Below are 20,690 nucleotides of genomic sequence, written 5' to 3' on the forward strand. Positions count from 1 at the left end.
GGACCACTTAAGCATCTCAAGTTGGTCTTTCCAGCTAAAACCAGCTGAACACCAGCTTGGTCGTCCTAGGAGATGCATTTTTTAGCACAGGTAATGTCTTAAACATACAGCACACGAGCAAACACTTTAAAAACGCATCTTCCAGATGAAAACACACATATAATAGATGTTTCTGTAATGTATATTTACTATCAAGGGTGTGTTTGGAATTAAGCAAAGGTGAAATCTGAAAATGGCAAATGGTGGTGGGTAATGGAGTGTGTGTTGGGGATAGACTACCGATACTTACTTTGAAGCTTGAATCCATTCATCATAGAGTTCAAAGGTCATTAGAGGTTCAGGAAGTTCACGAAGATAAGACTTCAAGGCTCCTGAGGGACGCAGATGAGGAAGGAAAGGGGTCAGAGGGAAGGAGAGAGGCAGGGGCATGGTGAAAGAGGGAAGCACAGCACATGTGATAGGAAATGACTGGAGGTGTGATATTCTCTGCTTGAAATACTAAAGGGAAGCCTGACAAATGAGCTGTCAAAAGCTACAATCAGCATGTAGCGCTTGTCGGCTGTGGCCCCCTACCTGATGGCTACTAGGTCACGGTTCAGGCCCAGAGTAATGGGATCAAATGAACCTGGGACATAATTTAATGCCAGCTGCCATGGGGTCTGAGATTTTGTAGCTGTGATTCACTAAAAGGACACTGCAGGTAGATCAGTGGACATTTTAAAAGCTAAGAGGAGAGAGGCAGATGCTCACCTGCGATGGCATGTGGGTCGGCCGAGTACTCCTGCACATCCATGACCCCGCAGTCCAGTGATGCCTTCAGTTTCTTCAGCTTGGAGGCCGAGGGGGCCACCCGAAATAAACCCTAAAGTGACAGGAAGATTGAAGTCAGACCTTTTTGGTCATAAAATCCCAAGCCTTGTTTCAAATGGCAACCTTGGCCCTCGTGCTTTACTTTTTTGCAATAGACCTGTGGTTCTTAACCTGGAGGCCGTGGCCCACTAAAGGGTCTCAGCTAATTTCCTCATTATAGCAAAAAAATATTTTCTATAATAAATACTCTTTAATTAATTTGAGTGAATTATATATTTAGATTTTCGGTGATTTATTATAAAAACTGATATTTTTTTTCCCAAAATACAATAATTTGGTTGAATCGATATAAAAGTTATTTTTCATATTTAAACTTATAAAAATACACAACAAAGTGAGTTTATCCACATACGACTTGGTCAATACTAATATTATTAATAGCTTATGTTTCTTCCCCACCGCAGAAACCACCACAGGTTCATCAATACCATCAAAATAATATTTTTTAGGGCTGCACGATAAATCACATGTGATAGTCATGCCCATCAGTAAAGCTGGTTCTGTGATTAGTAGTAAATCTCCATCACATGCTTTCAGATGGAGCAGCAGTGCCATAGATCACTGACAAGCTACGCAATATCACGTTCATAATCTAAGGCAATTCAAGCTTGTCAGTTACTGTTTACAATGCGTGGAATGGTGTGCTGTGATTGGTTGAGTGGATGTATCGCATTCTGCAAAGAAGGGAGACTGGTGTTTGTCACGGTTTGGAAAGAAAGGGAGAAAACATGACAGAATAACATTATGAATATCGCATTTTGCGTAAAATTAAAAATGGACTTTCTGATACCTACCAGATACAGTACAGATTTTGGCGGAAACTAGAAACAAACTGCATTTCCAGATATAAATAAGCCATGCTGTGTTATTTCTCAGCAGTCTCGCACCTCTTCCTGCATGCCACATTCGAGCAGCATGGTGACACACGCCTCGATAGGAAACGCAATCTCCCTGCCACTGATTGCTAGATGTTCCTCTAGGGCCTTTCCATACGATGGCTTCTCTATCCAGGCCTCTGAAACACACCACGATGGACACTAAAATGCAGTCTCCAAAAAGCAACGGAAAGAAGTTTTTTGACAGACCCACAGACGCACACTTGAAAGCCACCACTTAACCAAACTACGCTCAGACATGAAAGTGGAAGAGGAGAGTCTTACCCTGGTGAGCTTTGATCTGTGGCAGCACACTCTGCAGAATCTCCAAAGACTTCCTGTGATACTCTGCCTGAACCTCTATGAGCTACAGCAAGACCAATAAGAGGAGACACACATGTTGTGAGCCAATCCAACTAAAATTACACACTTCACCTTCAGTGCACAGAGGTACTTGCCGTTTGAAAGTAGTTTGCATAGTCTATTTCTTTGGCCACAAAGTTGTACATGTCCGCTGATAACTGGTCCTACAGAAAGGAAGACAGATATTTCAATTTTCTACTTAAAAAAGGAAGAACATTTTAAGTTGGAGATTATTAGGTAAGAGTAACATCCTAATTTTGCCTCACATTTGTTTACGTTTTTAATTAAATGCGAAAGAAACAGTGAGAGGAATCATCACCCTGCAGATCTCCATCCGATTGGCCGTCTCCTCCATTTCCTCTCTCAGGGAATCTGATTTAGCGCCGCCCTGCTGCACATTACTAGGGTGACTTGAAGATTTGTATGACTGTTGCCACCTAGAGGTCAGGAGGACCAGTGACGCCATCAGAGCACAATGTGGGCAATGCAGAAGAATCAAGGACAGACATCAACAGTAATATTGCTCATAGTTCATACCGTGTCCTCGCAGAATCCATGTCCAGGACGAGTTTGGCTAAATGTTTTCGCTGTTTCTGAATGTTCGGAATGTCCACCTACACAGCAAATCATGTCCATATGAGAGGAATTAAGCAATACAACCTTCATGCACAAACATTTTCCAACATTTAGGGATTAGCTTCTAACCTTATAAAGATCACTGTATCATATTTAATATGCATATTTGATAAACAAAGGCCTCTAAATGATCAACATGAAACAGTGAAATAGTTACACTACTTATTAAAGTGAATTTTAAATAGGGGAACTTGTTATCTGTAACCTATTACCATTTACAAAGTAACCTTCACAACGCTATCTGTTATACTGTTACCAAGAGTTCACTGGTTTATATTGCTTTCGTATTTCCTTTTGGCTATAGAAATATCAGCAGCTGCACAAAACAGGTGTTTTTTACCTACTCAATTTAATGATCCATATTATTCTGTATCATAATACAACTTAGATGCCTGATCTATCAAATATGATGCTCAATAAAAATAAAAAAAAGAAGAAGAAGAAAAAAAGAAGCTTATTATCACTATTATTTAATGTCAGGTAGGCCTACTAAATGGTTAGATGCAGATGAAAAAGGAAGGAATATATGTATAACAATGTAACTTTGACAGGAAAAACACACTCATCACCTCAGCCAGCACATATAGGGGCTCCACAACATCTCTTTCAATCTGACACTCAAAGATGAGCAGCTCTTGGGCCAGCTTCTCCTCTGTCTCACCACAGAGCTTCAGCATCTTACTGCAGATGGAGATCACAGGTTAGTCAATCCAGTAAACCAAACCAGGGCTGCTTCCCAATCACAAACTTCTCACTGAATGTCACAAAAGATCTCAAATGTGAATAATAACTACCCATTTATTTTGATGTTGATGTAAAAGGGTGTGTACCTAATCAAACTCTGTATTTTTGGTGCTACTTCATCTGTCCCTTGGTAGAAACTATCCAAATTAATTTGGTGCAAACCAATGCAGGTAGCATGGCAAGAGACATTAAGAAAACAAACACTGACCACAAGAAGTCTGAATACGGTTTATAAGGTTAACACGATCCTAACAACCCCTGGCTGAAAAAAAAAAAAAAAACAGTTCAACTAGAAGGGATATAGTTATACTTGATGGACAGGAAGAACGTGAAAGAAAACAATTAAATGTATATTATGTAGATATCGTCCAGTCTGACAGTGGTCTTAAATTAAACCAATAATTGTTTTTAAAATAATGCTGAAATAAAAGTAGTAATATAAACCTAACAAATATTAGATGAACAAATTTCTAAAATTAAATAAAAACCACAAATAAAATAATAAAAAAATAAAAATAAAGCTAAATAGAAATATCACAAATACAAAAGGCAAAAGCACAATATTCCATAAACAAAAATGTAAAAGAAAATTGAAGATATAAAAATAAAAGGATACACACACACACACATATATATATTATAAAATTTGTTTTGCTTAATCATTGAGTGACCCTTTTGTCTACCTGAATCGGTATTATAATACAATTCAATATTTTTCACTAAAATATTACATCAGTATGTGTGAAATGAATGAAGTCATATCACTGAATCTGAACATATCACAGCTTTTTTTGGCATCACTTCCTCAGCTCAACCTGGAGCCATTTGTATTGCCATGTTTTTTTAGTGTACACTGACGTCCCATCTGTTAATCTCCTACATTTTCCCTTTTTAAGTTTTAAGACATTTACTTGAGATGCAAAATCACATTCTGGAAGTAAAGAAAAATATCTGCCAAAGGCGAAAAAAAAGTAAAGTTTTTAGAAAAATGATGTAGGTCATAATTTTTTTATGCTCCGAATAATTTGTCAAAATGAAATTTACACTTAAGACAAGAAAAAGCATTTGTGGTGTAGGCTAAGAAAATAACCTTAATTCAAAGTGAAAACAACTTCTAGCAGATTCTTCCCCCCATACCTTCCAGTAAACGAGACTTACAAGGAAATGTATCTTGATTTAAGTATGTTTAGACCATTGGCACTGGAAAACAAAAGCAAACACTGAAAAAATACTTTTTGAAATGTGGGTTTAAAGGCATAATTCTCCTTCGATGCCCATTCGATAGTAAATTATGATGCAGCTCAAGATAAACAGTTTGAAAAATCTGTTTAGACATCAAAATACAAAGACAAACTCACCCAAGAAGAGAGTCGTCTCCTAACACAGCCGCTCCCTCCACCATACATTGAGCAAGTATCGTCAGGGGCAACTTTTTCTGTTTAGGGAAAACCATAACCAAGCTGTTATGAGTGTAATTAATTTCAGTGCAGAAAACAGGACTGTGAGGTGTGAGAGCTAATGTACCGAGGGAGATTTGACTGATCTCTTGTCTAAATCAGTGCCTTGTTGCCCCTGCAGACAGGCGGTCAGCTTCTTATGTGTGCTATGAGAGACCTGCTTTACCAGATCTAAACGCTTCTCCACCTGAATGCGAAATTAACACATGTGAAGCATATGAGCAGTGCAGTATAAATAAGAGTAGATTAGAGCAGTAGGTAAATATATCCAGCATGTGTGTACAGACAACACTGATCTGATTTCATCTCACCTGCAGCAGGTCTTCACTCAGTACCTCTGTTTTTTCTGCCCTGAAATATCAGAGAGAAGAGGCATTTACTGTAGGTGTTGCGCTAGCAAGAGGCTGGATAGTTTTGCTAAACACACATTATGAGATCACCTCTACCAAGGGAATGTCTATAAATCCTTTCCGTATTTAATTAAACACAAGTTATATAAGACACTTATATGGAAAAACACATGCTTTGCAGATTTTTGAATGGATTTGGAAAGCAGCCTCATAAATTGTGATAATTTGGATTGCAAAGTCAGTTAAAAATAAAAGATTTTTTTTTTTGATCAAACAAATGCTGTCTTGGTAAACATAAAAGACTCATACATAACAATTAACGATAGAGTATGTGTATACATTTCTTTGTCTAATTGACTCATACTGGACTCATAATTGAAATACTTTATCATCATCTGAGCACCTTCACGTTGCTCAAAACACAAACAGATAGATAGATAGATGAAAAATAAACAAGCAAGGCAGTCCATAAGAGAAATACTAACACAAAGGAAACATAACACAACACATTAATTTTTCAACAAAAAGCAACCAAGTAATTTTCATTTTCAGACATGAAAATATCCAAATGATGTGTCATTAGTAACCCTTTGAAATAATCAATAATCATTTTTTGCATTTTGGGGGGGAAAGTTTGTGAAAAAATTGTGTCACAATTGTGACCGGTGGGATAATGTGTGTACTGAATTAACATATTTCTGCAGTCATAACAGTTTTTTATTTATCGTAGCCCAGCTATTTTAAACTGTTGATCGCATTCTAGGGTCACTATTATGCATAAATAAAACCTTAAGCAACATTGATAGGAATACTGAGTTAAAAAAAAAAAAATACTAAACTGTGACCATCAAGATGTTTTCTCATTCTATGACCCCACTCAACAAAACCGAATACATGTGAATTCATATATTAATACTAGACACCTTAAAGAAAAAGTGTACCAAAAATATTTGTCACACATTTATGTTAACATACTTTATGTTAACATGCAGCCATCATCTTCTCATGGTGCAAACAGGAAATAAACTGATTTGGTCATGTGACAATTTGCACAAATAATGTGAAAATGCACATATTTAATTGAGATCCTTTATTTTTATTTTTTATCTGCAGGAAGTGCACTAAAAAATAAGTAAATGAGATTTTTAGAGCTTTATCAATGAATTTTACGTTCACATTTGTGACCAGTGGGATTAAATGCTTTACTACTACTCATCTAGCAACTGGGGTGCCTCAAGGCTCAGTTCTTGAACCACTTCTCTTCTCTGTCTACATGGTATCACTAGATTCTGTCTTTCAGAGACATGGCTTTTCATATTACTGCAATGCTGATAACACTCAACTCTACCTCTCATTCCATCCTGATGATCTGACAATAGCTGCTCGCATATCAGCTTGTCTGACAGACATTTCTTTTTGGATGACGGACCATCACCTTCAACTCAACCAGGCTAAGAGAGATCTGCTTGTGGTTTCAACAAACCCATCGTTTCATCACAATTTCACCATTCAGTTCAGCACATCAACCATAACTCCTTCCAAAACAGCTAGAAACTTTGGAGTTGTAATTGATAACAAGATGAATTTCTCAGACCAAGATCAGTCCCCCAATCTTTCAGAACATGCTACACAACTTTTTGTTCAAGCTCTTGTTCTGTCCAGGTAGGTCTATTGCAATGCTATCTTGGCAGGTCTTCCAGCCACTTCTATCAAACCTCTACAGTTAATCCAAAATGCCAATGCAATATCTATCTTTAATGAGCCGAAAATAATGCACATCACACCTCTGTTCATCAGTTTGCACTGGTTACCAATAGCTGCTCACATAAAATTCAAGGCATTGATGTTTGCCTACAAAACCACAACTGGCTCTGCAGCACCACTTATTAGAAGAAGATTATAACTGGTTCTTCCTTTATTAACATTTTTTCATTTGATACTAGACCATTAAATGAATCTTGCCTGAATACTGAGAATATCATAAGAATAACAACTCAACAGTTCCTACTGAGAGTCGCTACTTTGAGCATTTCAGACTGGGGAAAGGAAGTTTTCACAAATGAGTGAAGGGTCGACTCCACCTCCTCCAGCTCACATACATTCATGAGCTATGAAAATCAATAAAAACGACTTTCACAATCCCCTATGAATGCACCATATTGAACTCTGGCCATTACATATTCATAATGAATCACAGCGAGGATGCAGAGCAGGTTCTGTTTCTGCTGAGCCTCAGATAAGCAGCATGACCCATATGGTGCTCACATACATACAGAAGAGCAGGTTGCCATGGCAGCAAATGCCAAATGAGAATGAAAATAGACACCAGCACATCTCCTTCCCATCCACGATGACTGTGACTTGTTAAAGTGTGAAAGAGGGTCTTGATGTAGAAAGAGGTTTTATATCTAAGACAGAGACAGCAGCATGCATGTTTTTTTTTGTTTTTTTTTTTAAACAGACAATTTAAGAACAATGAAAACATTCAACATTTTAAATAATAAAGTTGTGGAAAAGCACTTCAGGAGCATCAAAGACATGCATAAACTAATAAAAATGTATGCCTTCAATGTAGTACAGTGTATATTTTTTGCAGATTAAGGCATCTGCAAATGTTTAAATGTAAATCTGACGTAAAATACCTAAAAAAAAATCATTATCTTTAATGATGAAATATGTGGGCATATTGAACCACAAACATGATGATGATAATATACATTTTGTACACACATTACATAACACAGACACAACACTTTTGCATGCATTTTCATGAAGTCACAAGATTTCAAGAAAAGCACCATTGCTTAACCAGTATTTCCAACAACACAAAAACCAAAATGTGTCAAATTGACCTGCAACATAATCTTGTATTTCTGCAACAGTGAGAAAAATCACATTTACAGAAGTTCATTTTGTTTGGCCATTCATCCAATATTTATTTGGAAGACCACTAAATTTAATCCTAAATCAATTATATCAACATTTTAAATTAGATATTTATTATCAGATATTTATTACTTAATATAACATGTATTTAATATTTAATATTTAACTAACTTCTATTTTTTATTAATTAAATAGATAAACTGCTGTAGGTTTAAGCCATATTTAGAACATTTCTTTCTTTCTTTCATCTTTTCATTCATCTTCACTGCATTGGGTCTCTAAAGGTTAAAAAAGGTAATGCGTGACTTTTGAAAGTCTAAACTAAAGCCTTGAAATATTCCCTTCACTCCCATTTTACACATTTTACCAGCACTTAATAATTAAAAGACTATCATCCAAACAACAGTTTTTGATTAAATTTTTGCCCTTACTAAAATCAGTATGCTGGTTTTCCTTCTGTCGGTGACTCATCACTCAGTCTGCTCACTTTGAAGACAACATGAAACAGACCCTATTGACTTGCCATAGAAATGTCCCTACTCTTATCGTGTATGACTCATCAGTGCACATTATTATATAGACAAAAAGTGTTGGATTTCATAATCTTTCATTGAAAGTCTCTGCAATGTCTATATGTTTCTTCTACTGACGTAACCGAACCCTTGCAAGAAAACTAATAGATATATAATCTACAGTTCCAACTCTATTGTGATTAGCCATTTAAACTAGATAATATTTGAGCATACATATGGCATTAATGAGACAAGATGCTACAGCGCATACCAATCATCAACAGTCTACAGTTAACTCACTCACTATTAAACAGCAGTGTTTTGTTGCCATAAAATGACTTTAATGCACAGACTCTAAAACAAAATCAGTGTTATGAAATTCTCCCTCTCCTGTTTTTGAGCAGCGGTACTATCCTGTTTCAGGTCGATTGAAAAAATTAATAAATAAATAAATGAAACAAAACCAAGGCTGCCTACAACAGATGCTTCGAGCAGAACTACTCTCCTACACTGCAAATTTCCCAAGGCATAGACAAATACAAACAAGCGGCCTGGCAGAAGAGAACAGATGATGCATGTGAATGACCCAGTGCTCAGTGAGACAGGCCTGCTGGAGCCGGGCCAGAGATGAGGCACTGACCGGGGACTTCAGAGCCCAGAGATGAGGCCACCAAAGCTCTCCTCCAGCCACTCTTCAACATGACTCACGGGCTGCAGGACAACTCTCAAAGATGGCAATTACTCTGCGAACATCCTGAAGAGATGTTTCTTTTTATTACGGTGGTTGCAAGGCTGCACTGCACAGATATCTCCCAAACCTCAGTTGAATTTTCAGTGAAATTATTTAGGAGCTAAACATACAGATCATTTCCGCCTAAAATGGGCTGAAGACATTTAGCAATTCTAATCTTCCATTAAGTTTACAAGATGTTTGGCATTCATAGGGCGTTCACCAGCGCAAACCCTCAGTTGGCGTTAAAAAATAAACTACTGTCAGGATTTACTAAAGACAAGCATTTGGAAATTAGCATTGACAGTTATTTTTGCGTCTAACATTATTGAATATACATTTGTAGGAGCTAATCTATTTATCAGTATATTTATGGGAGGAGAGTATTTAAATGAATCACGCAACATGATTTACTAAGATTTGCGCTCGTAAATTCACTGGTATTTGCAACATTATTTAATGCCCAAAATAGCAGGTCTAAAAGCAGGTGGTCATTTTCTCTATGCTTAGTAGACTGAACTGGTCATTATGTAAATGATCAGCCTGCATCTGTTCTTTAATGTGTGCATTGTCAGTAAATCACCTGCAGATTTTTGCCCTCCCATTGGCACTTTTATGGAATTGCGATTTAACGCTAATTTGCCCCGTTTAGTAAATCTGGCCCATAATTTCTTATTCATTGCCGGAGGGAAATGATGTCATGACAGTGCTGATATGCTGAAGTCATCACAAGAAAGTAAAGGGAAATTTTTGAAGAGCTTTCATTGGATATAGATATAGAAAAAGTGTAGCTGTCACTAACTGCCCATGATAACCAGTCAAATCCTAAAACCTTTGACTGACACTAGAGGTCTGCACAGTCCTGTCTGCTTGAATGTGAAAACCTAAGGTCTGCCTGAGACCCATGCAGGCTCATATCCAGAACATTGACAAGTGTCTCAGCCATGAGTTGTAAACAACACAATCTTATTGAAACTAGTGTTTTGCTTACGTCAATGAAAATTATGACTAAAAATCGTCATCAACGAACCTTTATCACGTAAATGCTGGTCATGTGATGATGACTACAATTAAATGTATAATGCAATATTGTTGGCGAATAAAAACGACTAAATGTGGTTTACAAAATAAAACTATGCTAAAATGTCTCTTATAGTGTTATTTTGTCTTGTTTAGTTGTGTTCCTATTTCCTATTAAAAAATCATTAGGAACATGTTCCATTAAGATATTTTGTAAACTTCCTACTGTGAATATATCAAAACTTATTTTTTTATTATTGCTAAGAAATTTCGACAACTTTGGAAGGCGATATTCTCTGTATTTAGATTTTTTTGCACCCTCAGATTCAAGATTTTTATTATTTTATTCAACTTTCATATGATGTATAAATCTCAATTTTCGAAAAATAGACATTTAAGATTAAGATTAAGGTTTTGTGGTAAAGGGTCACATTTTTTATATCCAATTTATCTACTAATCAAATGAATGTTTGGAAGATTAATTAAATCAATTACACTAATTGTTGCCATACAACTATTATAAAAACCTAAATCAAGCTAATGTCAAACTAGCCCAACTAAATATAATGAACAAAAATTAAGTATATTTTCATGTTGTTTTTTCCCAAAATAAACAATTTGCAAAAATTTAAAATATATATATATATTAAAAAAGAATTCTCCAACATTTTGACATACACAACAACACATAATCTGGCAACATGGATTAACAAAACGTAGATAACAAAAGGTATTAAGAAAAAGAATCAGAGAATATAGGTAGAATAATTAGCATACTTTTAAATCTACACCTGCTGTGGCGTTTCTTATTTAGTGTTATCTCTATTTTTGGTTTGTGTAATACTGAAAAAGATACTGTTCACCACAGGCTGTGAAGACAGTGGTGCCTTTTACAATCTGTTTTTTTTTTTTTTAATGCATGACATGTTAAGGCAAGAAGGGTACACATTTTAGGAGCTGAGGAGTCCTCTAAATGTGTCCTATCTTTCATACACGTCCCTCTAATACCTGGAAAACCAAGTGAAAGAAATCCCTGCCACTCAGGTCTATTATGAGCACTGTCCAATCGCAGCCAAAGAATTCCAAACTCGGTCTGTGCACACGGCCCTTCCTGTGTGAGCGGACTGGTGCCTGACACAGAGGGGACCGCAGGAACAATGTGTGTGCGGACGGCCCTAATCACAGACCTCAGAACAGTCAAGACAGCGGCCACACAGACTCACGCCCTTTCTCCTACCCACTTCCTGTCCTGTCTGCAAAACCTCTTCCTGCAATTGTGACTCGAGCAGAGCCACACCACTGCCGGACCGATCCGCATAATAGCCATTCTACTGCTTATTTAAAGACAGAATGAGACTTTATCACTGCAGAGAAGAATAGTGCTGCTATATGGGCTCTTATCTGATGCCAACAGCCCTGTGGTGGAGGGATTGTTTTTGCCATCTGTTCCTTGGCTCCACTTCTTCCTCCATCTTATTTCAAGCCCTTCATCAGGCCTACAACAGTTGGCACTTTCCAAGAATAGGGTACAAAATACGGCCTGAGACTCTTACTAAATTAAGAGGTTTTTTTTAATTGGTCAGTGAAAGAGGTGATCAAACAAAATATTATTTTATTTCTATTATTATTTCATATGAGGTTTGATTTTTTTTTTAACCCTGCATTAAACAAGTCTGTGTAAAGACACCTGAATACCATTTCATATTAAATGCACCAATATGAAAAATTTGGCTGATTACAATAACCGATAATTCTTTATAATTAAAACCGATAAACCGATCTGTTGGCCGATATATTGTGCATTACTAGTACATTTGGCATAAGACTAAATGCTGGTTTGTACTAGTTATTAATAAACTTATATTGCCCATTATTTCAGTGCAACAATGGTAGAAACAATCATAATAAGTTGAGCTTATACATAATATGTTGATTATACATAATTTCATGCACACAACGTGGATAAAGTACAACAGGTTATCGTATCAGCTGTGTGGATGCACTTTCTCGTGGTGCTACAACAGTTAGTTTCTGCCACTGTGCTAACTGTACTAGCCAAATTACCTAAATTTAATTACCAAATATGTATTTTTGGTTTCTAAAAAAATATTAAGGTGAATTTTATGATAAATAACATTTCATCACACATTTTTAAAGGGATACTCCACCCCAAAATGAAAATTTTGTCATCATTCACGTACCCCCATGTTGTTCCAAACCCTTAAAAGCTTTGTTCTTCGGAACACAATTTTACATATTTTGGGTGAAAACCGGGAGGCGTGTGACTGTCCCATAGACTGCCAAGTAATTTACACTGTCAAGGTCCAGAAAAGTATGAAAGACATTGTTTCGGCCTTTGTTTTGCTCACAGAAGCATGGTAGCGGGCCTCGTTTTGAACGCACTTCATTTAGAGAATCGTTTGCCTTTTCTTCATTTCATTTATTTAGACAAGTTAATGACCAATAAAAAACACATTAAAATTAAGATACAAATTATACCAAACGAAATTTGTTCCAAATAAAAGAATTCTTCAAACAAAACATATGAAGTGGTCAAAAAATTATGTCTGACCCACTTCCCTTCTTCCAGCGTTCTGCCATTCGGTTTACCGCCCCTTATGACGTTTACAATTTCTTAATTAGCAAAATTAACTAAACAAACCACAAACCAATAATATTTAAACAAATAATATAAAGAAAAAATACACTTTCTTAAATGGCTACAACAGACATTGTCAGAATAGTCCATCTGTCATAAGTGGTTCAACTGTAACGTTATGAAGCGAAGAGAATACTTTTAGTATGCGAATATAACAAAAATAACAACTTTATACCACAATTCCTCTCCACTGTGTCTTTACATCACCGCAGCGCCATTTTGGAGAATATCCACTGAACGCAAGCAGCGTATGATCTTCTGTGTCAGTCGGACTGAACGGATGCGCTGTTTTCATTCAAAGCAAAGCGTACTGTAAATACATATGGAAAACGTATTCTTGTGTAGTGAAGGAAAACCTAAGAACACAGAAAACAGCGTATGCAGTTTGCGTTCAGCTCATATTCTCCAAAATGGTGCTACGGGGATGCAGTGAGACACAGAGAAAAATTGGACTGATTAATGTTTCAAAACGAAGTATGCTATAAATGACGTAGCAAGTGTTCTGCATTCGTGGAAAGGACTAGTTTTTCCGCAAGCTTTAGGCATCCTTTTAAAGAGCAGACATACTAACAAAAGGACAATATACTAATAATGTACTTAGGCAAGATAGAAAGGTTACATTTGTATGTTAATGACTGAATATTACATCCAAGCAGTCTCTAAAAGTCTCATATAGTGGGATATGAGGTCAGTTATCTGGGGCATCACACACAGAAGTGGACCACCTCTTTCTTAAGGATGCTCTACATGCAGCCAAAGAATATAATATAGAGAGACTGTGAGCAAAAAATGAAGTAATTTTATTTGTTTGGCAAAAGACCAAAATACCAAATATGGACAGATCACTGTAGTGTCCTTAGTTGAAGCAGAATTTGAACCGATCATCTTTTCACGTTTTTCAATCAAACTCCCAGGGAAGGGTTAGGAACGCTACAAAGTACGGACACAAAGAAATGTTTACTGGTATTCCTACACCATTATTTTTCTTCCTCCCGATATATCCTCCGAAAAACTACCCACAACATGATACAGAGAGCAGAGCAGCTATGGGTCTGTCATCCTGCATATGTGCAAACAGCTCTTAGCAGCGAGGCAGCGTAAGGATGTCTACACACTAGAGAAAGCTATGCTGGAGTCTAAAAGAAATCAGCAACAATATTAAAATCACCTAATATAGTGTATGTTCCTCTCTTGTTGGCATGTTGATGTGCCGAGGCATGGACTACACAAGACCTCTCAATTGTGATATCTGGCACCAAATGCTTTAAGTTATGAGGTGGGGTCATTGATAGGATTAGATAGATCAATTGTTACCCATAGGTGCTCAGTTGGATTTAGACCTGGGTAGGCCAAAGCAACACCTTGAACTCTTTGCCATATTCTTCAACCCATTCCTGAGCTATTTTGCAGTATTTTGGGTGAATGTTACCATGTTTGCCATGAAGGGATGAACGTGATCTGCAACTATCTTTAGGTAGGTGGTACATGTCAAAATAACATCTGCATGAATGCCAGGAGCCAAGGTTTTCCAGCATAACATTGTTCAGAGCATAACACTGCCTCCACCAGCCTACCTTTTTCCCATAGTGTATCCTGCTACCCTCTCTTCCTTTTGAAAACAATGCACACCCAGCAGCCCACTGATCCGTTCATTATACCTGGCAATTTTCTTCCATTGCTCTGTGGTCTAGTTCTGATACTCACATGCCTATAGGCACTTTTTGTGGTAGACAGGGGGTCATCATGGGCACTCTTGACTGCCGGCCATACGCAGCTAAATGTATGTTTTGACTCCTTCTTTCATGGCCATTAGTAAATTTTTCAGCAATTTCAGCTACAGTAGCTCTTTCTGTGTGAATGGACAAGATGGGCTTGCCTTAACTCCCCACACACATTAATGAGCTCCCTTGCACCATTTTTTGGTAGGTTCTAACCAATGCATACCGGGACACCCCACAAGACTTGCCATTTTGAAGATTCTCTAATCCATTTGTCTAGCCTCATTCCCTCAGATCTTCGCAGTTACCCATTTTCCTCTTTCCAACATGGGAAATTCAATGACTGACTGTTCACATGCTGCCTATTATATCCCAGGCTTTGACAGATGCCATTGTAATGATATAATAAATGTTACTGACTTCACCTGTCAGTGGATTTGATAATATGGCTGATCAGTGTATACACAGTATATACTGTTCTCCAGCATAGATGAATCATGCACATGCAAAAGAAAGCATTTAGGGTCCGTTTTCATTCATATTTATTTTGAATTAGAATTTCTCATGATTTTGGTTATATGATAAACATTAGCATTCTTCCTCTGCATCTGGAAACTAAAGGTGTGCAGATGCTCTAAGGTTGCAAGAGACTAATACCCGGAGGAGTCCAGCAGGCAGACATATCCATCCAAGTGAAGCATCCTACACGCTGGGTGGCTACACTTGTCTACCGACTCTGCTTCAAAGAGCCATTTGAGCCCGACAGGTAGTCATTCCCCTGCTGCTATGTCTCGGACAGAAGATGAGCCCCAGAGCCAGTCAGATGACAGGAGCATATGTTTAACAGGGCACTTAAAGTGTCTCCCACAGCCTGTAACACAGGAGGCCAGAGGGGACTGTTACCAGAAACAAGATCAAAGCCGGGGGTCTGTATCAGTATGGATCTTTACAGAGACAGAATTTACACTGTTTATTTTCAGAGGGAGGATTTTCCTCCTGGGATATCTGACATGCATTTGGTCTGCCTATCACGTCAAGTGCCAAAAGCCAATTGCATTCTGGACAGGACAGGATATAGACCCAACCACTGTGGTCTTATAGACTTCAAAGTTAGACAGGATGTAGAAGGAAGGATGTAGTTTGTTTGTGTGAGTATATGTGACTTGTATACTCTGTATGACATGGCATATTAAAAGTTGATAAATAGAGGGGTCTGTGCTAGGGCCGGGCGATATATCTAACGATATGATCATGCGCATCTAATCAGTAAATCTGATTCCATGATTACCGCTAAATCACCATCACCTGTGTAGATCACTGACAAGCTACGCAATATCATGTTCATTATCCGAGATGAATCACCTTTAATAATGAACACGATATTGCGTAGCTTTTCCGTGATCTACAGCTCTGCCTATTAAATGCTGCTCCATTTAAAAGCAGGTGATGTCGATTTAGCGGTAATCACAGAACCAGATTTACTGATTAGATGTGCATGATCATATCATTAGATATATCGCCCAGCCCTAGTCTGTGCTTGTATGTGGTTAGTCACATAAATGCAGTTTAAGATGGCAATCTGTCATCTCTCTGTACATTAATTACATAATTGAGATGCCTGAACCTAAAGCCTTAATGGTCAGTTGACACTAGAAGGAAAATTTGCTCATCTGTATTTTTTTTCCCAAATAAATAGTTTTGTCAAAAGTATCGACTTCGGTACTGAAATTTTAAAAACATCCACTTCCCGCTAACATTCGAGTGCTGTTGAGCAGATTCTTAAACACTGCAAATTGGCCACTGTGTTCACATGCTCAACAGATAATGTCTTTGATTGGCTACAATTATCATCACTTCACACTCTTAACCAAGCACTCACTCAGAATCACACAGGAACGTTTATAAGCCATGTATATCGGCGGATCCTTAATATGTCTGCACATAGCTTGATCTGCTTTCAAATGCCCCTATGTGCTTCTGTGTGAGTGCTCGGAGAAGAGCGTGATGCCATCATTGTAGCCAATCACAGACATATCTGTTGAGTTAACGGTTTTTGATTATATGCATGAAGCCTATACTGTGTAATGATTAAAAAAATAGATTTAAAAAAGAATAAATAAAAAATAGCTCACCTGATTCATTTAAAATGTTTCCTATCTTTGGTTTAGTGATGGGTATTTTGATTCCCCTGAGAGACTAGTTAAAAAAATTTAACTTAAAAAGCTTTTTTTTTTTTTGCATTCCTTCACTTGATTTATTCAGTGGCTGAATGAAGGTTACATCAGTACACCTGAGGCAGGGTGTTTCCTCGGAGAAGGCAAAAGGAGGCTGTAATTCCTCAAAATGAGAAAGTATGTATAAGAGCATTAAAATATGAGCAATATAACAAAATTGGAGATCAAATAGTGTGTAAAGCACTCAGTTTTATAAAGTAATACTGTTTAACTTTGACAGAAAGTAGATCTTTTTTTACTGAGCTCCTAGAGCATGGTGTTTAATGTGAGTGGAAACAACAAGATACATATAAAAAGTCTACATATAAAAAGAAGCATTGACTCTACATTGCTGTGATTGGCTAATTTCCCTGTCATTGTAATAATGCCTACCTCTCTTGTTCGAAAAAACCAACTTGAATGATGTAAACTGATGAAAATGGACAGACTAATTAATTACAAGGTAATTATTTAAATCACAAGCCCTTGGCTAAATTAAAGATACCACTCAGTTTCTACGACCTTTGATACTTACAGAGAATGTATTGACTGAAAAGGAGGTGAGTATTAGTAATACAAGTCAAACAAAACCACCAAAGCATTTTCAATCCCTTCAAAAGGCAGAGATGAAATATTGCATGCAAGTGAACTAGAACGACTTGTTCACTTCTTAAAATATTTGCTAAAAGAAATGCTGATTGTAACCAAAACACGACTAATATTGGGAAATATTAGACACAACAGCACTATTCTTCACACTCAGAATAAGTCTCATAAATCAAATCATGAGCAGATGCAATTGAAGACTTTTCTACACTTCGTCATATTCTATATTCCTATTATGTTATGTTTCTTGCACCACCAGTCGCTCTCTGACTCTTTGAAATAAAACGCTTGTTGCTCATGTAGATTTAAGACTTCTATGCAAATTACCTCTATTATGATTGGCTAATCTCTGCTTAGTGACATCGTTCATTCTGTTATTCGTCAAGCCAGGCCAAGTACTGAAAACTGAATAGGCAGTGATATGTGAACGTGGGCAGTCGTACTGTATGTTCACACACACTCATGGTTGTCAAAGCAATACTATCTCATTTTTCTTTCTTTTTTTGCCTATTTTCCATTAAAGATGTGTGTGGAGTTGGAAAGAAGCTTTGCATTTTGAATGTCAGCGTACAGTATGTCTACATAGTACATCAAACTCATATATTTCAAAAGAGCAATATTTTCCCTGATATGTCCCCTTTAACAAGCTCCTGCCTTTAACCCCAGGAGTGATATTGAGAATTCAGCCTTAATACGGCTCAGCTTCATAACTGAAAATGAGATGATGTGGCTCAGAGGAATATTTCTTGCTAGAGGTCACACTTGCAATTTGTCTGTATTCGCCCAAGCTGATATTTTACCTTCCAGCACAGTGTGGTTATTAAGCGGATATTTATCGGAAAAAATGGTTCCACAGAAAACCTTTAACATCTTTCCATTGCACTGAAAGGTTCTTTAAGGAACCCAAAAATGGTTCCTTTGTGGCATGGCTGTGACATTTTTTAAGAGTGTAAGAAGAATGGTGCAGAGGAAACTGGCAGCTCAAATTCTACCTCCTCCTCGCTCTGCACCTAAGATGAGTATATCTGATCTAGAGAGAGTAATACACTCCTATCCCACTGTGCCGCCCACTCTCCCTCTCACACAAGAGATGCTACATTTTAATAACTGGGAAACGGAGAGAAAGAGAGTGTGAGAGAAAGAGGAGCAGGAGGAGGCCTGGAGCGTTGGCGGTGAACTGCATTTCATGCGAGACCTGCTTTAACAGGATCTCTACAGAGTATATTAATGAAAAATTCTACATTGAAATGCAGCGAGAGACATAAACGAGATCCGAAGATGGAGACAAGACTGAAGGACGGGGAGTGACACAAGACGAGTAAAACAGAGAAACCCACTTACTAGGGCTGTGTGGTGAACTAGGTCACCACTCTGTTAAATATGCAAGAATAACTGCAAGGAACACACACACACATTCTGAAACATTGTTCATTCAGGGAGTGTAAAATGTGATTTATAAAAATAGCAATAAACGTTCCTGCCCTGCAGCACAGCATATGACCAGATGTCTGACCTAAAGATACAACGTCAATTGAAGCACAGATTTTTTGGTGCTTTTTCACAGCTCAGGATATGTAATGGAGTTCTTAGTTATGATTTAAGCAGCATCATAATCTTCAAAGCTCTTTAGGAGAAAATAAAAATAGATACAAATAACAAAATTATAGAGATACGGAGCTATAAAATGAATGTTAACTGCATAACTCTTAGAATTTAGAAGAATCTTATTTGAGTTCATATTGAAATCATACTGTATTTGGGCAAATTTGAGCACCATTTCAGAGTTTATGTGATCTCTTCTGACATTGCAATTAACACAAACTTGAATTCCATTCACCATTGACTTTGACTTTCATAGTATGAAAAAAAAAATACTATGGAAGTCAGTGGGTACTGTCAACTGTTTACCAACTTTGTTTAAAATGTTTACTTATGTTGAACTTGAGGGTGAGTAAATGATCAAAGAATATACTTTTTAGGTGAACTATCCCTTTAAAGGGCATCTATTATGCAAAATTCACTTTTGTTTTGGTACACAACCCTATAATGACAGAAATCCACCCGCTCCTTTTTTTAATCCTCATAAATCATAAGCAATGTCTCAGAACACGCCATCTGCAGAATTCATAAAAATATGTGATGCCACTTTGCACAGGCCCCGCCCACGACTGTTGATGGACACTGACATATTTGCAGAGACCCCGCCCTGAGTGAGTCGCACACAGTCCACCATGTTTATCTTCACGCTAGAGCATTTAAATCATATTAGCAACTTAGACAGCATTAGGTACTGTATATTACACTACTGTCACTTAATATGAGTAATATGAGTGCGTCGGATGTCTGCACTCAGAAAACTATATATATTAGAAGTTTAAACTAATATGGCATTAAAACACGATTTCAGTGCTATAGACATGATAATCAGAAGAAAAAAAATTGTTTTTGTTTTAGCAGAGTTTTTGAAGTGCTAGCTGTAAAGGCACAGGGGTTGGGAGCAACAGCTCATTTGCATTTAAAGAGACGAGCACAAAAAGTCAAGAGTGTTTCTTCTTCCACTCACAGGCATTTTCAAAATGATATAATAAGTGATATGTGGGGTATTTTGAGCTAAAACTTCACAGCCACATTCTGGGGACACCTAAGACAAATTACATATTGTAAAAAGGGGCATAATAGGTGCCTTTTACACAGATGCAATGATCAAAGAACATCACCAAAGAGAAGTCTGTCAATAAAAAAAATAAAAAAACTTTTTTATTTGATTTGAATTTTCATGCCAACTTTAAAGTGCAAGAAAACAATTGAGACATTAAAACATCTTCTAAATGACTTTTCTTTCCTGCGGGTAACACAGGCTTTAAAGTAGATTATAAGGCTATGCAGAACATTACACAAATTAAGTCCCCTAACAAATAATATGCACCCATTTAATTACTGCATATTTCTGTAGGGTGCATTTGGAGTGCGAATGGTAGAAGCTGAGGGCTCTGCTTTGTCTTTTCACCTTCCTGAAATAACAGGATGTAATTACCAATATCAAGTAGGCAG

General features: G+C 37.2%; 1 protein-coding gene across 8 annotated transcripts in view; it reads right to left on the reverse strand.

The window, feature by feature from the left end:
- The window catches only part of LOC113067704 (rho GTPase-activating protein 44-like), a 52,595-nt gene that overhangs the window by 19,338 nt on the left and 12,567 nt on the right, over window positions 1-20,690 (reverse strand). For all 8 annotated transcript variants that reach the window (XM_026240110.1, XM_026240109.1, XM_026240115.1 and 5 more), the window contains exons 2-12: window positions 5,257-5,296; window positions 5,013-5,132; window positions 4,847-4,923; window positions 3,314-3,425; window positions 2,646-2,722; window positions 2,428-2,545; window positions 2,204-2,272; window positions 2,031-2,112; window positions 1,758-1,885; window positions 751-862; window positions 290-371 (exon numbers count right to left, since the gene is read on the reverse strand). In XM_026240110.1, coding sequence (XP_026095895.1) covers window positions 290-371; window positions 751-862; window positions 1,758-1,885; window positions 2,031-2,112; window positions 2,204-2,272; window positions 2,428-2,545; window positions 2,646-2,722; window positions 3,314-3,425; window positions 4,847-4,923; window positions 5,013-5,132; window positions 5,257-5,296 — 1,017 coding nt within the window. The remainder of the gene's footprint in view (window positions 1-289; window positions 372-750; window positions 863-1,757; window positions 1,886-2,030; window positions 2,113-2,203; window positions 2,273-2,427; window positions 2,546-2,645; window positions 2,723-3,313; window positions 3,426-4,846; window positions 4,924-5,012; window positions 5,133-5,256; window positions 5,297-20,690) is intronic.

Source organism: Carassius auratus, linkage group LG28B (assembly GCF_003368295.1).
Source record: "Carassius auratus strain Wakin linkage group LG28B, ASM336829v1, whole genome shotgun sequence".
Taxonomy (NCBI): domain Eukaryota; kingdom Metazoa; phylum Chordata; class Actinopteri; order Cypriniformes; family Cyprinidae; genus Carassius; species Carassius auratus.